Source organism: Callithrix jacchus, chromosome 7 (assembly GCF_049354715.1).
Source record: "Callithrix jacchus isolate 240 chromosome 7, calJac240_pri, whole genome shotgun sequence".
Lineage (NCBI taxonomy): Eukaryota > Metazoa > Chordata > Mammalia > Primates > Cebidae > Callithrix > Callithrix jacchus.
Window position 1 is genome coordinate 13,800,879 of NC_133508.1, and position 20,551 is coordinate 13,821,429.

At 41.7% G+C, this 20,551-nt stretch overlaps 1 protein-coding gene and 1 long non-coding RNA gene across 6 annotated transcripts in view; both read left to right on the top strand.

Annotated features, from left to right (window-relative positions):
- Positions 1 to 20,551, top strand: part of CAMK1D (calcium/calmodulin dependent protein kinase ID) — a 456,826-nt gene that overhangs the window by 293,802 nt on the left and 142,473 nt on the right. For all 5 annotated transcript variants that reach the window (XM_054258458.2, XM_054258451.2, XM_054258455.2 and 2 more), the window contains one exon: positions 6,960 to 7,034. In XM_054258458.2, coding sequence (XP_054114433.1) covers positions 6,960 to 7,034 — 75 coding nt within the window. The remainder of the gene's footprint in view (positions 1 to 6,959; positions 7,035 to 20,551) is intronic.
- The window catches only part of LOC128932540 (uncharacterized), a 41,081-nt gene continuing 37,444 nt past the window's right edge, over positions 16,915 to 20,551 (top strand). The window contains exon 1 of the long non-coding RNA XR_013519521.1: positions 16,915 to 16,982. This is a non-coding gene — a long non-coding RNA (uncharacterized LOC128932540). The remainder of the gene's footprint in view (positions 16,983 to 20,551) is intronic.

Consider the following 20,551-nt stretch of genomic DNA (forward strand, 5'->3'; position numbering starts at 1 on the left):
TAATCACCTTGACTCTTGTCTCTCCCTTCTGATTATATTTTCTTCCATCCCTTGTCTTCATTTGGCATCCATAACCTAAGTAGGTCAATGCCCATTTCTAGAGAATGGCAATCCCAAGGAAGGGGATTTTGTGGTCTTTTCCTTCCTCTGAATACCTCATAATTGCTGCCACGGATGCCCTGAAGATCAGTAAAATGATAGAATGAGGAAAAGTGAGAAATGCTGAATGAACGTTTTTTCTCCTCTGCTCTTCTCTTTTATGCTTTGGTTTTTCTTTTTTTAAGATTTCCTCGTTTGCCATGGAGTTAAAAATGTGTGGATCCTTGAACTGGGGAACGTTAAGCTAGAGGGAAAGATGTTAGTCTCACTTCACAGAAGCATGTGTAGTCAGTCGCAGGCTGACCCTCTGGATCCTGGTGTTCCCTTACAAAGCGTGGGAGCTTTGTAATGGGGCTTACTTATGTATTCAGTATCAGATATATTTATTTATTTATGCATGAATTAATTTTAAAATGTTTTCTTGGCTTTTTCTGGAGTTTTCTTGCTTGGCTGTCAGTTACCATGTGAGCAGAAGTCTGCTTCAACGCCCATGTGCTGTTTTCCCGTCAACTTTACTCTCTCTGCCTGGACCCACTTCCCTTTATCCACTTCTCTGCATTATTGGAGATTTTGGAGGCTTTCTCATAGGTTGCCGTATAAACCATTACCCTCTGAATTTAGATGTGTCAGCTCATGCTTGCTTTGGGCCTGGTAAATGATAAGTGATGAAAATTTAGTTGAGGTTCTTTTTATAACCTGAAATGACTTCCAGTGACATTATTATGGCGTTGAATTCTGCACATTTCGGGACAGTTTGCTGTTTGAGAGTGAACATCCCTTATGTATGAATAGCCTCTTGGCTATGCTTTGGAAAGACTGAGCATTGACCTGCTGGGATGTCGCTGTGCAAGTTGGCAGAATCTCCATTCTCCGTTTGCCTGTAACTGACATCTCTGTGTCTTTCCTCTGTTCACCTGATTCTCTTTTTAGATGGCACTAGCAGATACAGGCCGTGGAGAGGCTCTTTCTAATTACTCTTGGACTTCTCCCTGTTCCTTCTGCTTTTCAACATCTTTTTTTCTGATCGAGTTTGACCCACTGGAATTTCATCTGCTAGGATGTTTACAACCAAGTGTCTTGAGTACATCCGCTGGATTCGAGATAATTCAGCAAATCTCTGCACCCACAGAAGTGGATATTATATTGTTAATGATGGCATTAATACCTTGACTTTAAGTTTATAATTTTATAGAAATAACTGAATTGAGATGAGCTCTTGGATATTCTCATAACCGAAGTTAATATGAAGTTACAGTGTTAAAGTTATTGCTTTAACATGGGCTTGGGAGTGCGAATAGACTTAGAATGAGTCTCAGCAATGACAGTTATGAGTTCTGTGATCTTGGAATACTTAGCCTCGTGGGATTCTAGTCTCCTTCATTTTCTCTTCTTTTAAAATTTTGGGAAAAATAATGCCTCCTTCATAGGCTGGTTGTTAATAGTAACTGAAGTAATTAAAAATAGTACAGTTTAACGCATTGTAAACGATACATGGTATAACAAAACAGCTATGGAAGCAAGGCCCAACAAAAGTACAAAATTAGCTCATCACTAGGTTTAGATTTTTGATATCTGAGGGGACTGAGGAAACTGCGCTTATCACAGAAGAGTCACAGCTGAAATGTTTGAGAAAACAATGTAAGCGAGGTTGTCAAAATTCCCAAACATATAAATTGCGGAAGATGAGAGCTATAGACTGGAAAGCTTGACTTCAATGCACAGCAAAATTCTGGAACAGAAAATTAAGCAGATGGTTTGTGATCATTTAGTAAAGACTGTAGTGGTTGCTAGGAGCTAACATGGGTTTACTAAGAACAAATCTTCGCAAACATCCCATTTCCCTTTTAAATAGTATTATGTGGTGCGTAGAGCTGAGGAATTCTACTTCTGCAAAGCATCTAATTGCTTCCTTATGAGTAGAATGGTAAAACACAGGCTAGACGATAGAACTGCCAGGTCTGCAGCTAGACAGCAGTGGGAGCCAGCTGATTAATGGCATGGTTATCGTGATGGGGGTCTCTGGTGGAATACCGTGGAGCTCTGACATGTAACCTTCCATTTAAAATTTTAATTAGGAATTTGAATGAAGACACATGGGATGGATATGTACCAAGTACACAGATGGCCCAAAGTTGGGAGGGATAATAAGAACAATAGATGAGGAAATCAAGATTCACCACACTGCCGATCATCGGAAACCCTGCGTGGAATCCCTAATGACTGGATTTAATGAAGCTAAAGGTGAAGGCATTAAGCTCTCACAATATCAGCCCGAGAAAGAAACGAGATTGTGTTTGGGAGACGTTCAAATTAAAATGATGCAGCGATTTAATTGGCCCAAACCTTGATACTCACCAATTAACTATGTGCCATGCTCTTCTTTTGGCACTGGGGTGACAGTAGTGAAACAGTCAAATCTTTACCTGTGTGGGGTTTATATTCTTTATATGCCAGTGGTTATGCAGTGGCTGAAAACTACAGCAGCGGATTTGTTAGGTTTTATTGGTAGAAGTCTGACATCGGGCTCACGATGGTTGGTAGTTCTCCTTTACTCTTGAATACCGTATTCATGATACCGTATTTGACCCCGGGATCAGATACCGTATTTTACCCTGGGATCAGATACCGCATTTTACTCCGGGATCAGATACTGTATTTGACCCCGGGATCAGTGTTTCCAGATCTGAATGCTAGAGTCCGAACAAGGGAGTGATGATAGAGCAATGAGAAGAATGTAACCATATTGTAGGAAGATTGGTCAGCAATGAGAAGACTAAGCAGAGGCATTATATCCCTCAAACCTGTGCAGGGTATATGGGAAGAAGGTGTAAGCTAGTTCTCTGTTGGTCCTGGGACTCACTACTCATTACCAGGAGGCTGATTTCTGGTTGATGAAGACAGACAACCTGAGAAGTGTTCTAGCTCGCACCTGCACGAGCGCCAGGAGGGCTGAGACTGCCTGTCTTGTGTCTTGTTCTTCCACTAAATTCAGAGTACCTAGGACTGTGCCTGGTACCTGGCAGGCATCCAACAGATATTTGTTGAATGAATAATGAAACTCTGAAATTTAGCAATACTTGGGATGTACTTAGACTGAAAAAAAGCATTCACCATATGTACTTAAACTGAAAAAAAGTATTCATACATTTCAGATGTAACTGTGTGCCCTGCATTTTCTCCGGCCACTCTTCATATAACTCCATTCCTCCTATTTCCCCAGAACTCTAGGCTCTTAATTAACTCTCAAATGAACTTGACTAAAAGAAAATGTTTGTGACCATGTGATTGATTCCAGTGGCAAATTTAGCATGAAGTGAGCTTTTGCGTGGAGTAAGTCCTCACTTAGTGTTTGTGCCCTAGTCCTAAATGCATGGATGGTCATGTGGCATTTTTTGAAAATAACTCAGGCACTAAAATAATGTTAAAACTTTACGTTCAGCTTTTGCATATTGTAAGGAATGTGAGGGTGGAATAAAGCACCTGAGAACAGATGTGGGAGGCCAGAATAATTTTTTTTTTTTTTACTGTGTTGAACAGCTCCAAGTTAATTAAACCACTTTTCTTAAGAGATATGAAGAGGCCATTTTAGGATTTATTTGAAATTTCTCAAGTATGCTTATTCAAACATTACTCATTCCAGCTCAACTCCCATCATCTTCTTGAGGCCTTTGCCATAATTCTGACCCATTTGGGGCTCTGGTTTCTCACAGCTTAAAGGCAATTCTCCAGAATTTAGCATTTGATTCTTTTCTAATTTCTTCCTGAGTTTCTCTGCTTAGGTGACAAACTTATTGATGGCAAAACTCTATTCGTTATTGTTCTCATCTTCTTCCAGACATTTCCAGAAACTCAGGAAATGACAATTGCTTGATCGCTTGATTGGCTGATGGAGAGAGATTAATAGTTAAGGCGTCTTTCCAGCCATTGTGAGACTGACATTTGGGAATGTTCCTGCTGTGTGCAGTACTTCTCTGGAATGCTCCAGTAGACTAAACTCAATGGCAAGCTAGCGCTCATGTAAGACATTGCGGGTTCAATAGGCTTTAACATCTCTATCCCATGTATCAAAGGAGGGGACTGTAGGCCTCATGTATTGGGCTCCGCTACGTTGGCTAGGCAAGTGCTTTGTACGGAGTTGATTCTTTGCATATCGTGGAATCTGAATTAATGACTGAACTCTGGGGCTCAGACAGCCTTCTTGACTCAACCTCAAAGGCAAGCCAGGGCTGCTGGTGCCAATCTCTAAATCCAGTTTAGAGATGGAGTGATTTATGTAAGCAGAGTGATTGGAGTTAGCACATGAATATACAGTGTGCCCGGTCACATCTGAATGTCAGCTAAACAGCCATGCAGTACTTGGGAGGTACTTAAACTGAAAAAACATTCACCATTTCTGCTGCAATTCAGAGGTAACTGTGTGCCCTGCATTTTCTCCGGCCACTCTTCATATAATCCCATTCCTCCTATTTCCCCAGAACTCTAGGCTCTTAATTAACTCTCAAATGAACTTGACTAAAAGAAAATGTTCATGACCATGTGGTTGATTCCAATGGCAAATTAAAACAATTTTTTCAAAAAGGGAAAATCTATATGATGTCTACGTTTTGTGGGCCTCTTCTTTCAGGTGTATCTAATCACGATAATGCCGCGATGTGTAGGATCTTGGTAATCTCAAGTTAAGCTCTCTTGGTTTCCTTGGTGGCGTTATTTGGCTCATGTCTTTCTCAGGCTGTGCAGAAACCATGGCTGACAAATAATTAGATTCTATTCTCTGGAATCGGATGGAGTGTGAATTTAGTATAACCTATTGTTTTAGCGCCCGCAAAACAACTGCATTAACCACTGCCAGCTGTAGAATTCAAAGGAAATCCTCACCAGTCTTTGTTCATGATCTTGTGCTCTTTCATCTCAAAAAGAAGATAATATTCTTGTTTGTTTCCCACCTTACAAACCTCTCTCTGTAGGGAAGACATCACACTCTCAGGAAAATGGTTTCCGTTTTCCTAACTAAATAAGGCTTCTTGCTGCTTACTGGCAGCAGCCTTTCAATATCATTCATTCATTCAGCAAGCGTTTATTAAGCAGATCTGTGCGAGGCATCAGGAGCAAATGTGTGAATAATGTAGTTCTTGCTTTCAGGAGGTTCACAAGAATCTGTGTGTTGTGTGCTTGTCTTTAAATGGTTCAGCAGTCATTTCGATGAGAGGCTTATGGTAAGAGCTAATTATCTCCTTGAGTAATGAAATAATTTTTTTCTCTCGAATGCTTTAAATAATATCGAGCCTTACATTCTGAGCAGAAACTGCTCTTAATGGATAGTGCCAAGGGCTAGAACTCAGCTGTTTCCTTCTGCGCTGGTTCTTTAGTTAGAACGTGGTTATTCACAGTGGTGTCTGCAGATCAGCAGCACCAGTAACTCCTGGGAGCTGTTTGGAAAGGCAGCCTCCCAGGCCCCAGCCAAACCCGCTGATTCAAGGCCTGCCATGTAGCCAGATCCCCAGACGATTCAACTGCACCTTGAAGTTTGAGCAGCACTGGTCCAACACAGTATTTCTCAAGCTCTAGTTAGCATGTGTAGATTATCTGAGCAGCTTATTAAAATACTGATTCCTGGGCTCTGCCCTCGACTTGTGCACTCTGTGCTTGCCGTGGGGCCCGAGAATTTGCATTTCTACTAAGCTCTTTGGAGATGCTGGTGCTGCCCCTATGAGAACCACACTTTGAGTAGCACTGATCTAGTTTGCTTGGGAAGCTGAAGTGACATTTGATAGTGGGGTGGGGGGGGGATATGAACCCCAATGAGGGAGTCAGGTTGGTTTTTTTGTTTGTTTTGAGACAGAGTCTCGCTCTGTCACCCAGGCTGGAGTGCAGTGGCACAATCTCGGCTCACTGCAACCTCTGCCTCCCGGGTTCAGGTGATTCTCCTGCCTCAGCCTCCCACGTAGCTGAGACTACAGGCATGCCCAGCTAAAACTTTATATATATATATATATATAAAATTATTATTTATTTATTTTTGACATGGAATCTTGCTCTTTCGCCAGGCTGGAGTATAGTGGTGCAATCTCAGCTCACTGCAACCTCTGCCTCCTGGGTTCAGGCGAGTCTTCTGCCTCGGCCTCCCGGGTAGCTGAGGCTACAGGTGCACACCACCACGCCTAGCTATTTTTTTTGTATTTTTAGTAGAGACGGGGTTTTACCATGTTGGCCAGGATGGACTTGATCTCTTGACCTTGTGATTTGCTTGCCCTGGCCTCCCAAAGTGCTTGGATTATAGGCATGAGCCACTGTGCCTGGCCTTTTTTGGTATTTTTGGTAGAGATGGGGTTTCACCCTGTTAGTCAGGATGGCCTCAATCTCCTGACCTTGTGAACATGCCAGAGAAACATTCCCTGGAATATATATATTCTCCAGTGTCCCACCAGTTCTCCCTGCTCCCTGGAACATAGGCCTGTCATCAGGGACAGATTTTCATAGAATTTAGTAGTCAGGCAAGTCCGTGATGGCCACTGGGAGACAACAGAAGAGGGAACAGTTCTGCTCAGTGGCCCTGCATGTCAGATAATAGGATGTGGGCAGGTTGGCCCCATTTCTGGGATTCACAGGAAGCATCAATAGTTAATCCACTCTTGCTAAACTATAGGGTATTGAGGCTTAGGAACGAAGAGGAGTGGAGACCCTGGAAGGACTATTAGCAAGTGGGTCTGGAACAAGTCTGGGGACAAGACTGTGGAGTGTGAAATGTTTTTGTTCAGGAGTTGTGGCTTCTGTTTTGTAACTTGTTGCTACAATGTTGTCTGTTCTAAAAAGTTTTCCTTTCTGATTAAACTTACTCTTTTGTGTGTCTATTTCTTTTTCAGGATTAAGCATGAAAACATCGTCGCCCTGGAAGACATTTATGAAAGTCCGAATCACTTGTACCTGGTCATGCAGCTGTAAGTACCTCGTTTGACTGATGAGTTTTGAACCAACTTGCAAACTCCAAGGTCTAAAGAGGCCAGGTGGGAAAATAAATGATTTTAGTGGCCAGGTAAGGCAGGAGGGATCTGGGAGGCCTGTGGGACACTAGAGAAGCTTGTATCCGACCGAAGACAGTGGGCTGCATGCAGGAGTCCACAGGCCTCACTTGAACCAGTCTGCAGCTGTTGTGCTAGACTGAAAACCTAGAGCCTTGACAGTGAATCTGATGTTCCTGCTATGGGGAGTCTGTATTGCTTTCCGATATGGCTTTCTGATTTGGCTTCAGGTCAAATGTGGCTGCCTGAAGATACTTCAGTGGGCCCACTGTGAGGTACACTTTGCTCCCGTCTCTAGGAGAAACTCCCACCCTTTTCTTCCTTTCCAGGGATGCTGGGGGAGAGAAGCAGATGGTAACTGCCTGCACCCATCCCTTCCCTTGTACTCTTCCTTTGACAGAGAAGAGCGCATGTGATTGAAATGGGAATTTATACCAGACATAAGAGAATAATAACTGGCGTCAGACCGTGGCATTACCCCCTCATCAGGTTATGTTTGCATTCCATTAACACTGGAGATTACCAAAGGAGGGAGGAAATCAGAAAGCCAGATATTCAAATAGAGACTTTACTTGAACATGTGTTTTTGAAATTAGCCTCCCTGCCTGCATAAATGCTTTACTCTAACTGGTATGATTCCTAGGAATATTCCAGGGCTACATTTAGTAGAATTAACTGATAGAAACTGTGTCGGAATATTATGCTTTAACCATTGCTGAATAAATAAATGCTAGAACATTAAATGATTGAGTTTAACAACAGGGGAGATTTTTGCAGAAGATCAGAATATAGACTTAATTTCATGATTTATTAATGATTTTCAGACTTTCGATCGTCAAGGGTATGTAGAATGGATGATTAGGCTAACAATTTATTTTCCATAGATTCTTCTTTTCCTTACCAATGTTTAAACAACACATTAACTTGGGGTCTTGTTAGGATGCAAATCAGTGTTCATCAGTGCATTTCATTATCCTTTCATTATCTTCAAAATATTATTTGTAGGTTACGATATTTTTGTTTAAATATTTTAAAGCTGTCTGTACCAGAAGCATATGTATATTTCTGTCTGTCAAATGGCAGTTCTGGGTCGTGACTGGCAGTTTTAGAGATTTGTATGTTACCATCAGCCATGATATAATTCAAAGGTTTTTGACTGCTTGGTTCCACGTTAACTCTCGAATTACCTAAGTGTAATCTTTTCTAGTTCCTTGTTCTTCTGCTTGCATTACAATTCTTCTGTTTGCATTACAATTTGCCATATTTCTGGTTTTTCCTGGAGAGCACTAGTTCTCCCCAGATTTGGAAACACTCCCTAGACATCCTTGTGACTTTGTTTTATGTGAAGCCTGCTCTAAAAAGATGCCAGCGCATCCCTTTCTTGTCAAATACTGTTGCCTAATTGGAAGATGATGAGATTTCAGTGGCAGGCACAAGCCCCACACGATGTTAGCCGTGTATTTCAATGTGTGCCTTTTCTTACGGTAATGCAAAAATGAATACTCACATCCAAAGCTCCATGGATCTACTAGTTTAAGTTTTGTGTTTATGGAACTGTAACCAAACATCAGTCAAAGCACCCAAATGTGAAACTCTCAGCTCTGCCTCTTACTAGCTGGGTGAATTGGGGCAAATGACTGGGTTTCTCTGAGTATCAGTTTCCATAGTGGGAAAAAACGGGGATAATAATGATATTCACATTAGAGGATTACAGTGCGTAGTGAAGGAGAAAAGTGTAGGAAGTAATCTCACAATAGTAGGTCTTGGGTACATGTGGTTTCTCTATGGATATCGGTATCGTTTCATCCCTTTGGCCCTACAGATGTTCTTTAATTTTATGAGATAAAGTTCAAGTAGATTTAGATTTGCCTTTCTAAGCAACTTGGGGTTGTATACTACCAACAAAAGTCACTGCAAAAATGGCTTGGCATAAAAACATAAAAATATCTGGAACAAAACCAACCTCAGAACAAAGCCTGGAAGTCATATGAGGGCACTACTCTCCCTGCCCCTCTGTGAGATTTTCTGTCAAGGAATTCATCCCTTTTTTGTGTTACAAAAACAAAACCTCATTGGCGTGGCACGGTGGCTCACGCCTGTAATCCCAGCACTTTGGGAGGCTTAGGCAGGTGGATCATTTTAAATCAGGAGTTCAAGATCAGCCTAGCTAACATGATGAAACCCTGTCTCTACGAAGAATATAAAAATTAGTCAGGTGTGGTGGCAGGCGCCTGTAATAGCAGCTACTCAGGAGGCTGATGCAGGAGAATCTTTTTGAGCCCAGGAGGCAGAGGTTGCAATGAGCTGAGATCATGCCATTGCACTCCAACCTGGGTGACAGGGCAAGACTCCATCTGAAAAAAAACAAACAAACAAAATGAAAAAACCTATCTCATTAGTATGGACCACACTCATTAAGAATTTTTAGTAATTCAGAGAGGAATTAGGGTGGGATTAACTGTTGGGGGACCTTGTATGAGATTTGTCAGGCAAATTAATCACAAAATTCAGTTTAGAGGCAATGAATGTTTGAATTACCTAAGGGAAAAAACTATGTATGCGCAACAGTAAGCAGGTCAGAAGATCTGTTTACACAAAAAATTAGATATGCTAATTTTTAAAATGTTAAATTATATTGATTCTTTTTTCATTGGTTCTCATTATAAAAATCAACTTTATTGAGGTATCATTTACATACAAGTTACTGTATCCATTTAAATGGACAATTCCGTGATGAACATGAGAGAATCATACCCGTAAAGCCACCACCACAGTCAAGAGAGAAAATTTCCATGTCACTCAAGACTCCTTGGGCCCCTTGAAAGTTTCTTCTTCATTCATGACCCTAGTCAACCAGTGACCTACTTTATTTACTAGAAATTTTTTTTTTTTAGATGGAGTCTCGCTCTGCTGCTCAGGCTCGAGTGCAGTGGTGCCATCTCAGCTCACTGCAACCTCTGCCTCCTGGGTTTAAGTGATTCTCCTGCCTCAGCTTCCTGAGTAGTTGGGATTACAGGCATGCGCAACCATGCCCAGCTAGTTTTTGTATTTTTAGTAGAGACAGGGTTTCACCGTGTTGGCCAGGCTGGTCTCGAACTCCTGACCTTATTATCCACCTACCTTGGCCTCCCAAAGTGCTGAGATTACAAGCATGAGCCACCACGCCTGGCCAAGATTATTTTATACTGTATAAAACATCATATAAATGGACTCATATGTACCATTTTGTGTCTGGCTTATTTCACTCATTATTTTGACATTCATCCATGTAGCATGTCTCAGAGGTTTGTTCCTTTTTATTGCTGAGTAGTATTCCAAAGTTAAGGATATTTCACATTTTTTAAACTTTTGTATTTATAAATACTTGAGTGGTTTCCAGTTTGGGAGCTCTCGTAAATGAAGTTGCTGTAGACATTCATGTACAGGTCTTTACATGCATGTATGTTTGAGTGAAGATCTAGGAGGAGAATGAGTGGGTTACACGGTAGATGTTGTATTCAACTTTTTAATGAACTGCCTAACAGTTTTCCAAAGTGGTTGTACCATTTTACATCTTTTTGCCCAGCAGTATATGGCAATTCCTATTGCTGTACATTCTTGCTAGCCCTTGAGATTTTCACTTTTAGCCATTCTAATGGGTGTTTGGTAATATCATAGGGTGGTTTTAATTTGCATTTCTTGATGATGAATCACGTTGATCATCTTTTTATGCCTTGATTGGCCACGTGTATATCTTCTTTTATAAAGTGTCTGCTCAAATCTTTTGCTCAATCTTTATTGGAATGTCATCACATTATTGGGTGGCAGGTATTCTTTATGTAGTCCATACTTTGTCAGATACATGTAATATGAATATTTTCTTCCATTTTGTAGCTTGCTTTGTTTTTTTAATGATGCCTTTTAAAAATTATTGAAATATAATTTATGTACTATGCAATTCACCCATAAGGTATACAATGGAAGGTTTTGCTTATAGTCACAAGGTTATGCAGCCATCACTACAACCTAATTTTAGGGCTTTTCGTCTCTCTAAAAGAAACCCTATACTCATTAGCAGTCACTCTCAATTTCTCCCTCCCTCAGTCCCTAGCAACTGCTTATTTTTGGTCCCTATGGATTTGCCTATTTTAGACTTTACATATGAATGGGATTATCCAACATGTGATCTTTTGCGACTGGATTCTCTCTCTCAGCGTCTCAGTACTTTATAAAAATCAACCTTATTGGGGTATCATTTACATAAAAGTTACTGTATCCATTTAAATGGACAATTCAGTGATGAACGTGAGAGAATTTTTGCAAGATTAATCCATATTGTAGCATATATCAGTGCCTCATTCCTTTTTATTGCCAAATAATATTTTATTATATGGTTCTATCACATTTCATTTATCTATTTTTCAGTTGATAGACATTTAGGTTGGCTCACTTTTTGGCCCATATGAGTAATGATCAGGCATTTTCATGTACAGATTTGTTTGTGGACTTGCTTTCATTTCCCTTGGGTATATACATAGGATTGAAATTGCCAGGTCAAATGGTAGCTCTTTTTTTATTTTTTTTAACATGCTGAGGAATCACCAAACTATTTTCCCAAACGACTGTACCATTTTACAGTCCCATGAGCAACCTGGGGGGACTCCAACTTCTCTACGTCCTTACTGACACTTACTCTCTGTTTTTGATGACAGCCATCCTGTGGGTGTGAAGTGGCACCTCGAGATTTCAGTTTGTATTTTTCTGACAACTAACAATTTTGGACATCTTTTCCCATGTTAGCCACTTATATACCTTCTTTGGAGAGAGAGAGAGAGGTATTCAAATCCTTTCTTTAAAATTGATTGATTTGTCTTTGTTGTAAGACTGCCATATATATTTTATATACAAGTCTCTTATCAGACGTATGATTTGCAGATGTTTTCCCCTGTTCTGTACATAGTCTTCTACTTTCTTGATAGGATCCTTTACAGCAGAAGAGTTTTTTTTTTTTTTTTAACTTTGAGGTAGTCTGGTTTATTTTTCTCTTGTTGCCTATGTTTTTGGTGTTATACTAAGGCACGGCCACTTAATTCTTAATGGTACCTTTTGATTAAGGAAAATTTTAGTGGTGATAAAGTGTATTTTTTTAATGACTTGTGCTTTTCGTGTGCTGTTTTAGAAGTCTTCACCTATGCAAATAATTTTTTCTTCTGGACGTTGGACATTATATAATTTTAGCTTTTCCTTCCCTCCTTTCCTTTCCTTTCCTTTCCTTTTCTTTCTTTTCTGACAGTGTCTTGCTCTTTCGCCCACGCTGGAGTGCAGTAGCACAATCTCGGCTCACTGCAACCTCCACCTCGTTGCGGTCGAGTGATTCTCCTGCCTCAGCTTCCCGAGTACCTAAGGCAGCTGTGATTACAGGCACGCACCACCATGCCCAGCCAATATTTAGTTTTTTTGTATTTTTAGTAGAGATGGGGTTTCACCATGTTGACCAGGCTGATCTCAAATTCATGACCTCAAGTGATCCACCCACCTTGGCCTCCCAAAGTGCTGGGATTACAGGCGAGAGCCACCATGCCTGCCAACTTTTCTATCTAGGTATATTTCATGATCAATTTTAGATTAATTTATATATATGGTATAAAGTAATGACAATATTCATTTTTGTCATAGGGATATCCAATTTTCAGCATCATTTTTTGAAAATAGAAAATAAAAGTCTTTCAGAAAAATAAAAGTCTTATTAATTGCCTTAGTATCTTTGTGAAAAATCTGTTGACAATATATGGTGGGTTAATTTCTAGACTGGTTGTTCTGGCCCATTCCTCGAGATATCTGTCCTTTTGTCGGTACACTCTGTCTTGTTTTGTTTTGTTTTCTTGGTGACAGAGTCTCTCTCTGTTACCCAGACTGCAGTGGTGCGATCTTGGCTCACTGCAACTTCTGTCTCCTCGGTTCAAGTGATTCTCCTGCCTCAGCCTCCCAAGTAGCTGGGACTACAGGTGTCTGCCCAACACAGCCTGCTAACTTTTTGTATTTTAGTAGATACAGGGTTTCACTGTGTTGCCCAGGCTAGTCTCGAACTCCTGAGCTCAGGTGATCTGCCCACCTCGGCCTCCCAAAGTGCTAGGACTACAGGCATGAGCCGCCATACCCGGCACACACCATCTTCACTGTAGCTTCATAGTCAGTTCTCGTCATCAGTGAGTGTAAGTTCTCTAGCTTCAGTTTTTTTTTTTCCCCTTAAAATTGCTTTGGCTATTCTAGACTATTTGTATTTTCATGTACGTTTTAGAATACACTTGCCTCTTTTAATGCTTGTGGGAATTCTGTTTGGGCTTATATTGAATCTGTATATCAGTTTGAGAACAATCGACAGCTTAAAACACGTAGACTTTTGATTAAGAAACATCAGTCTTTTCATTTTATTTGAGTTTTGCTCTCGATGTTTTATAGTTTTCAGAATGTAGGTCTTCATGTATTTATTTTATTCTGAAATATTTTATTTTTATTCTATTGTAAATAGATTTTTATTTCATTTTTCCAGTTGCTTACTGCTAGCATATAAGAATATAATTGGTTTTTGTGCATTAGCCTTTGACCTTGCTAAATTCACTTACTAGTTCTAGTGCTGTTTTATGGATTTCTTACCGTTTTCTATCTCAATAATCATGTCATCTGAAATTTACATTAATTCTGGTTGGTCCCAAAAGGAATTCCATTTGGTAAAACTTTGATGGTTTAATTCTAATATTAAGTGTATTTTAATGGCATAATAATATGTCTTAAAATATCTTATGTCAGAGATTTTGAAAATTCAAATTAGCATCTCTTATTCCCTTTTTGCCTCCATTAGTTATTTAAATGACTAGAAAGAGAAAAAAGCAATGACAGGAACCCTGGACACATCAGAATATAACAGTGTTGGGAAAGTATTGGATTGGTTTTTGGGTTTGTAGCCCGTATTATTTTTGGTTGCTGTATTTTTCGTTTTTGTTTGGCAAGGATCAGTGGTTTATGTTCTTGAGAAGCCATCTCTTTTTCTTTTTTGATGTAAACATTTTTTTCAGTAGTTGGGATCTCACTCTGTCACCCAGGCTGGAAAGCACTGGCCTGATCATATGTCACTGCAGCCCCCAACTCCCGGGCTTAAGCAATTCTCCCACCTCAGCCTCCTGAGTAGCTGGGGCTGTGGGCATATGCATCCATGCCTGGCTAATTATTTTTACTTTTGTAGAGATGAGTCTTGCTGTGTTGTCCGGGCTGATCTCAAACCCCAGACCTCAAGCAATCCTCCCAGTCTCCCAAAGTGTTGGGATTACAGGCGTCAGCTACTGCCCCTGGCACCCATCTTTTCTGTCTGGTTCAGTGAGAAAGCGGAAAGAAGTTTTTGCTTTTATTTTGCTTTTGTTTGACTAAAGAGCTTAGAAAGTCTTTAGTTTCTAAATATATGGGGAGGATCTAAAACACCACATTTTAGAGGACTGTATTTTACAGTGTTTGTGCCTTGGAAAGTTTTAGTTTCCTAGGCAACGGCACGGGGACACTGAGACACAACAGGGGATGGTCGGCGTCATAATTTTATTACCTATCTAATCGCTCTTTCAATTCTGAGTATTGCAGTAGATTCTACCCCCCACCCCACCATGCTGCTGCAGCAAAAGAGACTTAATTGTTTCCAGAAGTCTATATTTAAATTTTATTTGGGTTTTTGGGAAAATGCTATTTTTTTTTTTTTACAGAATTCTGTGTTTGGAACATTCTTCTTTAGATAGTAGGAAGTCATTATGACATTGAGAGAAGTGATAAATAGAAAGTCAGTTAGTTTGGAAGTTATTTTCCGTCTGACTTGTAGGATACCAGTCCCTATATTTGGAGATGAGAAAGGATAAACTCAACTCCTCCCTCTTCACAACTCTAACAACTTAGGCAGTAAAATAAACCTCAGGCTGATACAGTACAAAGGATAGATCAGAAATACTTTTTCAAAAGAAATAGATTATATTGCTGTTGAATTATTACACATTTCCAATAAGACTTACATTTCCATATGTGGGTAACATCTCAATTTCTACCTCCAGCCTGGAGCCCTGGCCAGAACACTAAGCTTGTATATTCATCTGGCTTCTCCGCAGTCGCACTTGGCCAGGTAATGGGCATCACTCACGTACCAGATCCAAAGTAAACTCTTGAATTTTCCACAAAATCTGCTTCTCCTGCTGTCTTATCTCATCTTAGCAAATGGTAACTCTGTTCTTCCAGTTGCCCAGGCCGAAAACCTGGAGTCATCCCTCACCAGGCCGAAAACCTGGAGTCATCCCTCACTTATCCTTTTCTCTTACACCCAACAATCCCATCCCTGTGGCCACCAGCTTCGGAATTACAACAGAGGCAACCACTTCTCATCTCTGTACCTACCACCCTGTTCCAAACCACCGTATAAAGCTTACCTTTCTTCCCCAGTCCTGCCCCGATGCACTGTTCTTTTTCAGTGTGTTAGCCAGGTCTCATTATGCCTTTGTTGAAAAACTACCATTGGCTTCTCATCTTCGAGTCAAAGACAAAGTTCTTATGGTGGCCTCCATGGCCCTGTGTGTCCTGACCCCTGGAAACCTCTCTGACCTTCTGTCTAATCAGTGAGCAATCCAGTGTTTATACCCTTGACCAGCCTAATACAATACACTGATAGCATTTTCCAGGAAAAAAAGAACCTTGTAGGTACCACTAATGTGAATAGGTCAGCTTATCTGGAAAATGTTATTCGTTATGGTTCAAGACGTGTTTTAAGGCCGAGTGTGGTGGCTCATGCCTGTAATTCCAGCAATTTGGGAGGCTGAGGCAGGTGGATCATGAGGTCAGGAGTTCAAGACCAGCCTGGTCAAGATGGTGAAACCCTGTCTCTACTGAAAATATAAAAGTTAGCCAGGCATGGTGACAGGTGCCTGTGATCCCTGCTACCCGGGAGGCTGAGGCAGAGAATTCCTTGAACCTGGGAGGTAGAGGCTGCAGTGAGCTGAGATCGCACCACTGCACTCCAGCGTGGGCGACAGAGTGAGACTCCGTCTCAAAAAAAGAAAAGTGTTTTAAAAGGAAAGGTAACTAGAAAATATCTTACATTGTGTGGTGGTTTGTGAGGGGCGAAATGTTTACTCAGCAGTATCACAGGAATTCACCACAACAGTCTCACTCCATTTACAACAATCATCATGTTTATTTCTTAAATAATTTTTTACCAATGTTGCGAGGTTTTTTTTCACCAGTGTTATGATTTCCTGCTGAGCTTGAAAAACTAAGGATGAAACACACATTTTTAAAAGAATATTAATTTGCTTCCTGGTACCCCCAAGGCATGAAAATGTATCAGCTTCCAAGAGAAAATATGGTCTCTCTCCTCTTGGCTTGTGCAGGAAGCGGTCTGCACAGGTCCCCGTTTGTGGGGTCACCGCTGATAGCTGTTGTGTGGATATTGTATTTATTCATAACTCATACCCTGTGTTCCCAGAAACAGTTTTAATTAGAACACAGATTATTACTCCCAGTAGCCTTCCGTAAGTAGCCAAGCATAATAATGAAGAAAAAAATGTTTCTGAATATGACGCCTTAATATATTTACATATAAATTACCAAAATCTTATCTTTGTTCACAGCAGATACTAATTGAACGTCTAACAGGACTGTGGTTTCTGTTGAGCACTGGTGGGTGGGAAGGGGTTTGAGGGGTTGGGGTACAGGCAAGACGCAGCCGATGCTCCTCACTAGAGCTGCTTGTAGAGAGTGTAACGCTCCACAGTTGCTTTCCTTGAGGACGGCGCAGGGCACTCTGGGAAGAGACACCTTACATAGAGGCGGGGTTAAGACTCGGCCAGATGGAGGTGCTGCCTCCAGGTGGGTAGCTGGGCTCCGAGGAGAAGCGTAGATACCACCACAGGGTTTAGGGAGCCTGGGAGGGAGGAAGAGTCTGTGAGGGGCTCAGTCTGAGGGGCTTTGTGAAGAGGGCTGAATCCGTCAGGGGCTCAGTCTAGGAGGGGTTAGTCTGTGAGGGCTCAGTCTATGAGGGGCTTTTTCTGTGAGGGGCTCAGTCTAGGAGGGGCTTTTTCTGAGGGGAGGGCTGAGTCTGTGAGGGGCTTTATCTGTGAGGGGCTCAGTCTGAGGGGCTTTGTGAGGATGGCTAAGTCTGTGAGAAGCTCAGTTATGAGGGGATCAGGCTATGAGGGGCTTTGTCCAAGGGGAGGGCTGAGCCTGTGAGGGGCCCACTCTGTGAGGGGCTCAGTCTGTGAGGGGCTCAGCCTATGAGGGGCTGAGTCTGTGAGGGGCTCAGCCTATGAGGGGCCCACTCTGTGAGGGGCTCAGTCTATGAGGGGCTTTGTCTAAGGGAGGGCTGAGCCTGTGAGGGGCCCAGTCTGTGAGGGGCTCAGTCTATGAGGGGCTTTGTCTAAGGGGAGGGCTGAGCCTGTGAGGGGCCCAGTCTGTGAGGGGCTCAGTCTATGAGGGGCTTTGTCTAAGGGGAGGGCTGAGCCTGTGAGGGGCCCAGTCTGTGAGGGGCTCAGTCTATGAGGGGCTTTGTCTAAGGGGAGGGCTGAGCCTGTGAGGGGCCCAGTCTGTGAGGGGCTCAGTCTATGAGGGGCTTTGTCTAAGGGGAGGGCTGAGCCTGTGAGGGGCTCAGTCTGTGAGGGGCTCAGTCTATGAGGGGCTTTGTCTAAGGGGAGGGCTGAGCCTGTGAGGGGCCCAGTCTGTGAGGGGCTCAGTCTATGAGGGGCTTTGTCTAAGGGGAGGGCTGAGCCTGTGAGGGGCTCAGTCTGTGAGGGGCTCAGTCTATGAGGGGCTCAGTCTGTGAGGGGCTCAGTCTGTGAGGGGCTCAGTCTGTGAGGGGCTCAGTCTATGAGGAGCTTTGTGTAAGAGGAGGGCTGAGTCTGTGAGGGGCTCAGTCTATGAGGGGCTTTGTCTAAGGGGAGGGCTGAGCCTGTGAGGGGCTCAGTCTGTGAGGGGCTCAGTCTATGAGGGGCTCAGTCTGTGAGGGCTCAGTCTGTGAGGGGCTCAGTCTGTGAGGGCTCAGTCTGTGAGGGGCTCAGTCTGTGAGGAGCTTTGTGTAAGAGGAGGGCTGCATCTGTGAAGGGCTTTGTGAGGAGGGCTCAGTCTGTGAGGGTTTGGTCTGTGAGGGATTTAATCTATGAGGGTTTTGTCCTGTAGTTCACTCTGGCTAGGATCAGGGGTAATGTAACATCTTGGTGGGAGTTATGGCTGGAAACGCCAGCAGAGACTCACTCAGTACCTCTGTTGCCACTGCTGCTTCTTTGTCCTCCTCCACACTAACTATTGAATAGACTTTGTTATTTATTTTTCTGCCACTGGAAAACCTGCTGATATATAAAAGACTTAGTTAAGAACATAAAGAAAACAAGAAAAGGCATAATCGGGAGCCAGTCTTGTGAGTTTCAACTCTTAGGAAATTGCCAATATGTAATCATGTTTGTTGAGATCTTCTTTTTTAATGTAAGCATTTATAGCTACAGATTTTCCTTTTAACACTGCTTTTGTAGCATTCCATACATTTTGGTGTGTTGTGTTTTTATTTTAATTTATCGTAAGATATTTTCCCTTGTTATTTTTCCTTTGACCCAATGGTTGTTTAATAGGATGTTAATTTCTGCGTGTCCATGAACTGTTTAGTTTTCCTTCTACAGTTGATTTGTAGTTTCTTTTTATTGTGATTGGAAAGATACTTTGTAGGATTTCAGTCTTTTAAATTTTATTAGCACTTATTTTGTGACATAACCTATGGTCTCCCCTGGAGAATGTTCCACATGAACTTGAGAACAGTGTGTATTCTGCTGTTGTTGGCTGAAGTGTTCTGCATGTATCTGTTAGGTCCAGTTGTTCAACAGTGTTGTGCAAGCCTTCTGTTTCCTTATTGGTCTTCTGTTTGGTTGTTCTATCCATTATTGAAAGTGGGGTATTGAAGTCTCCTACGGTTATTGTACAGCTGTTTCTCCCTTCAGTTATGTCAATGTTTGCCTCATACATTTTGGATCTCCAATGTTTAGCATATGTATGATTATGTTTGTTACGTCTACTTGGTGAATTAACACTTTGATCAATATATAATATCCTTCCTTGTCTCTTATAACAATTTTTGACTTTTTATAATCATGTTTTTTATCCCCCAAAAAAGTTTTTTTGAGATAGAGTGTCACTCTGTCACCCAGGCTGGAATGCAGTGGCACAATCTTGGCTTACTGCAACCTCTGCCTCCCAGATTCAATCAATTCTCCTGCCTCAACCTCTTGAGTAGCTGGGATTATAGGCATGCACCACCACTCCCCAGCTAATTTTTGTATTTTTAGTAGAGATAGGGTTTCACCATGCTGACCAGGCTGGTTTCCAACTCCTGACCTCAGGTGATCTGTCTGCCTCAGTTACCCAAAATTCTGGGATTACAGGCGTGAGCCACTGTGCCTGGCCCAATAATTTTTGACTTAAACATTTCACACTGCTTTTCTAAATACCATCTTACCCATTTTAGCCAATAGGGGTGACAGGCAACATCTTTGATGAAACATCTCATAAGTTCTTAAAGTATGTACAGTTTAAAAATTCCATACATTATTTGAACAATGGTAGCATTTTTGAAAAGTTAGATCTATTCACTAATATTCAAATTTATGAAGTCACAGAAAGTACATTATGAATCTGTTGATACATAGAATATAAAGCATCAATTTCAGAAAGTGTCCATTTATTTACTTAATATTATACGACATTTATTTGATTTAAGAATATATGTAATATCATAAAGTCAGTAAGATGGGGCTAGTGAAATTTTTTTAAAATGCAGATAGTATCACCATGGACTTCATTGCTTTTGATTCCCTAGTAGATAAAAACTTGGAGCTTATAAAAAGAGCACCTATGCAGGAGTAAATTTCATAATGTATCAGATTAGGCATTCTAGTCTGAGATGCGCTTGGGTTGCTATTCCGTTTGATGACTTATTAAAGAAATGGTGCTCTGCCCCACCAAACTAATTTCCTCATGCCCTGCAAATGCAATGCATACATTCCTTGTTTGGATTTTCTCTCGTGTCTCCCAATTTCTGTTGTTGTTGTTTTATTTTTTAAGACGCAGTCTCATTCTGTCGCCATGCTGGAGGGCAGTGGTGCGATCTTGGCTCACTACAGTCTCTGCCTCAAGCGATCCTCCTGCGTCAGCCTCCCAAGTAGCTGGGACTGCAGGGGTGCGTGGCACCATGCCCAGCTAATTTTTTGTATTTTTAGTAGAGAGGGGGCTTCCCCATGTTGGCCAGGGTGGTCTTGATCTCTAGACCTCGTGATCTGCCCCCATTGGACTCCCAAAGTGCTGGGATTACAGGCATGAGCCACCGGGCCCAGCTGTGTCTCCCAATTTCTATAATGCTACTTCTACTCCTTTCAGTCATCTAGACCTTCTGTCTTTTACAG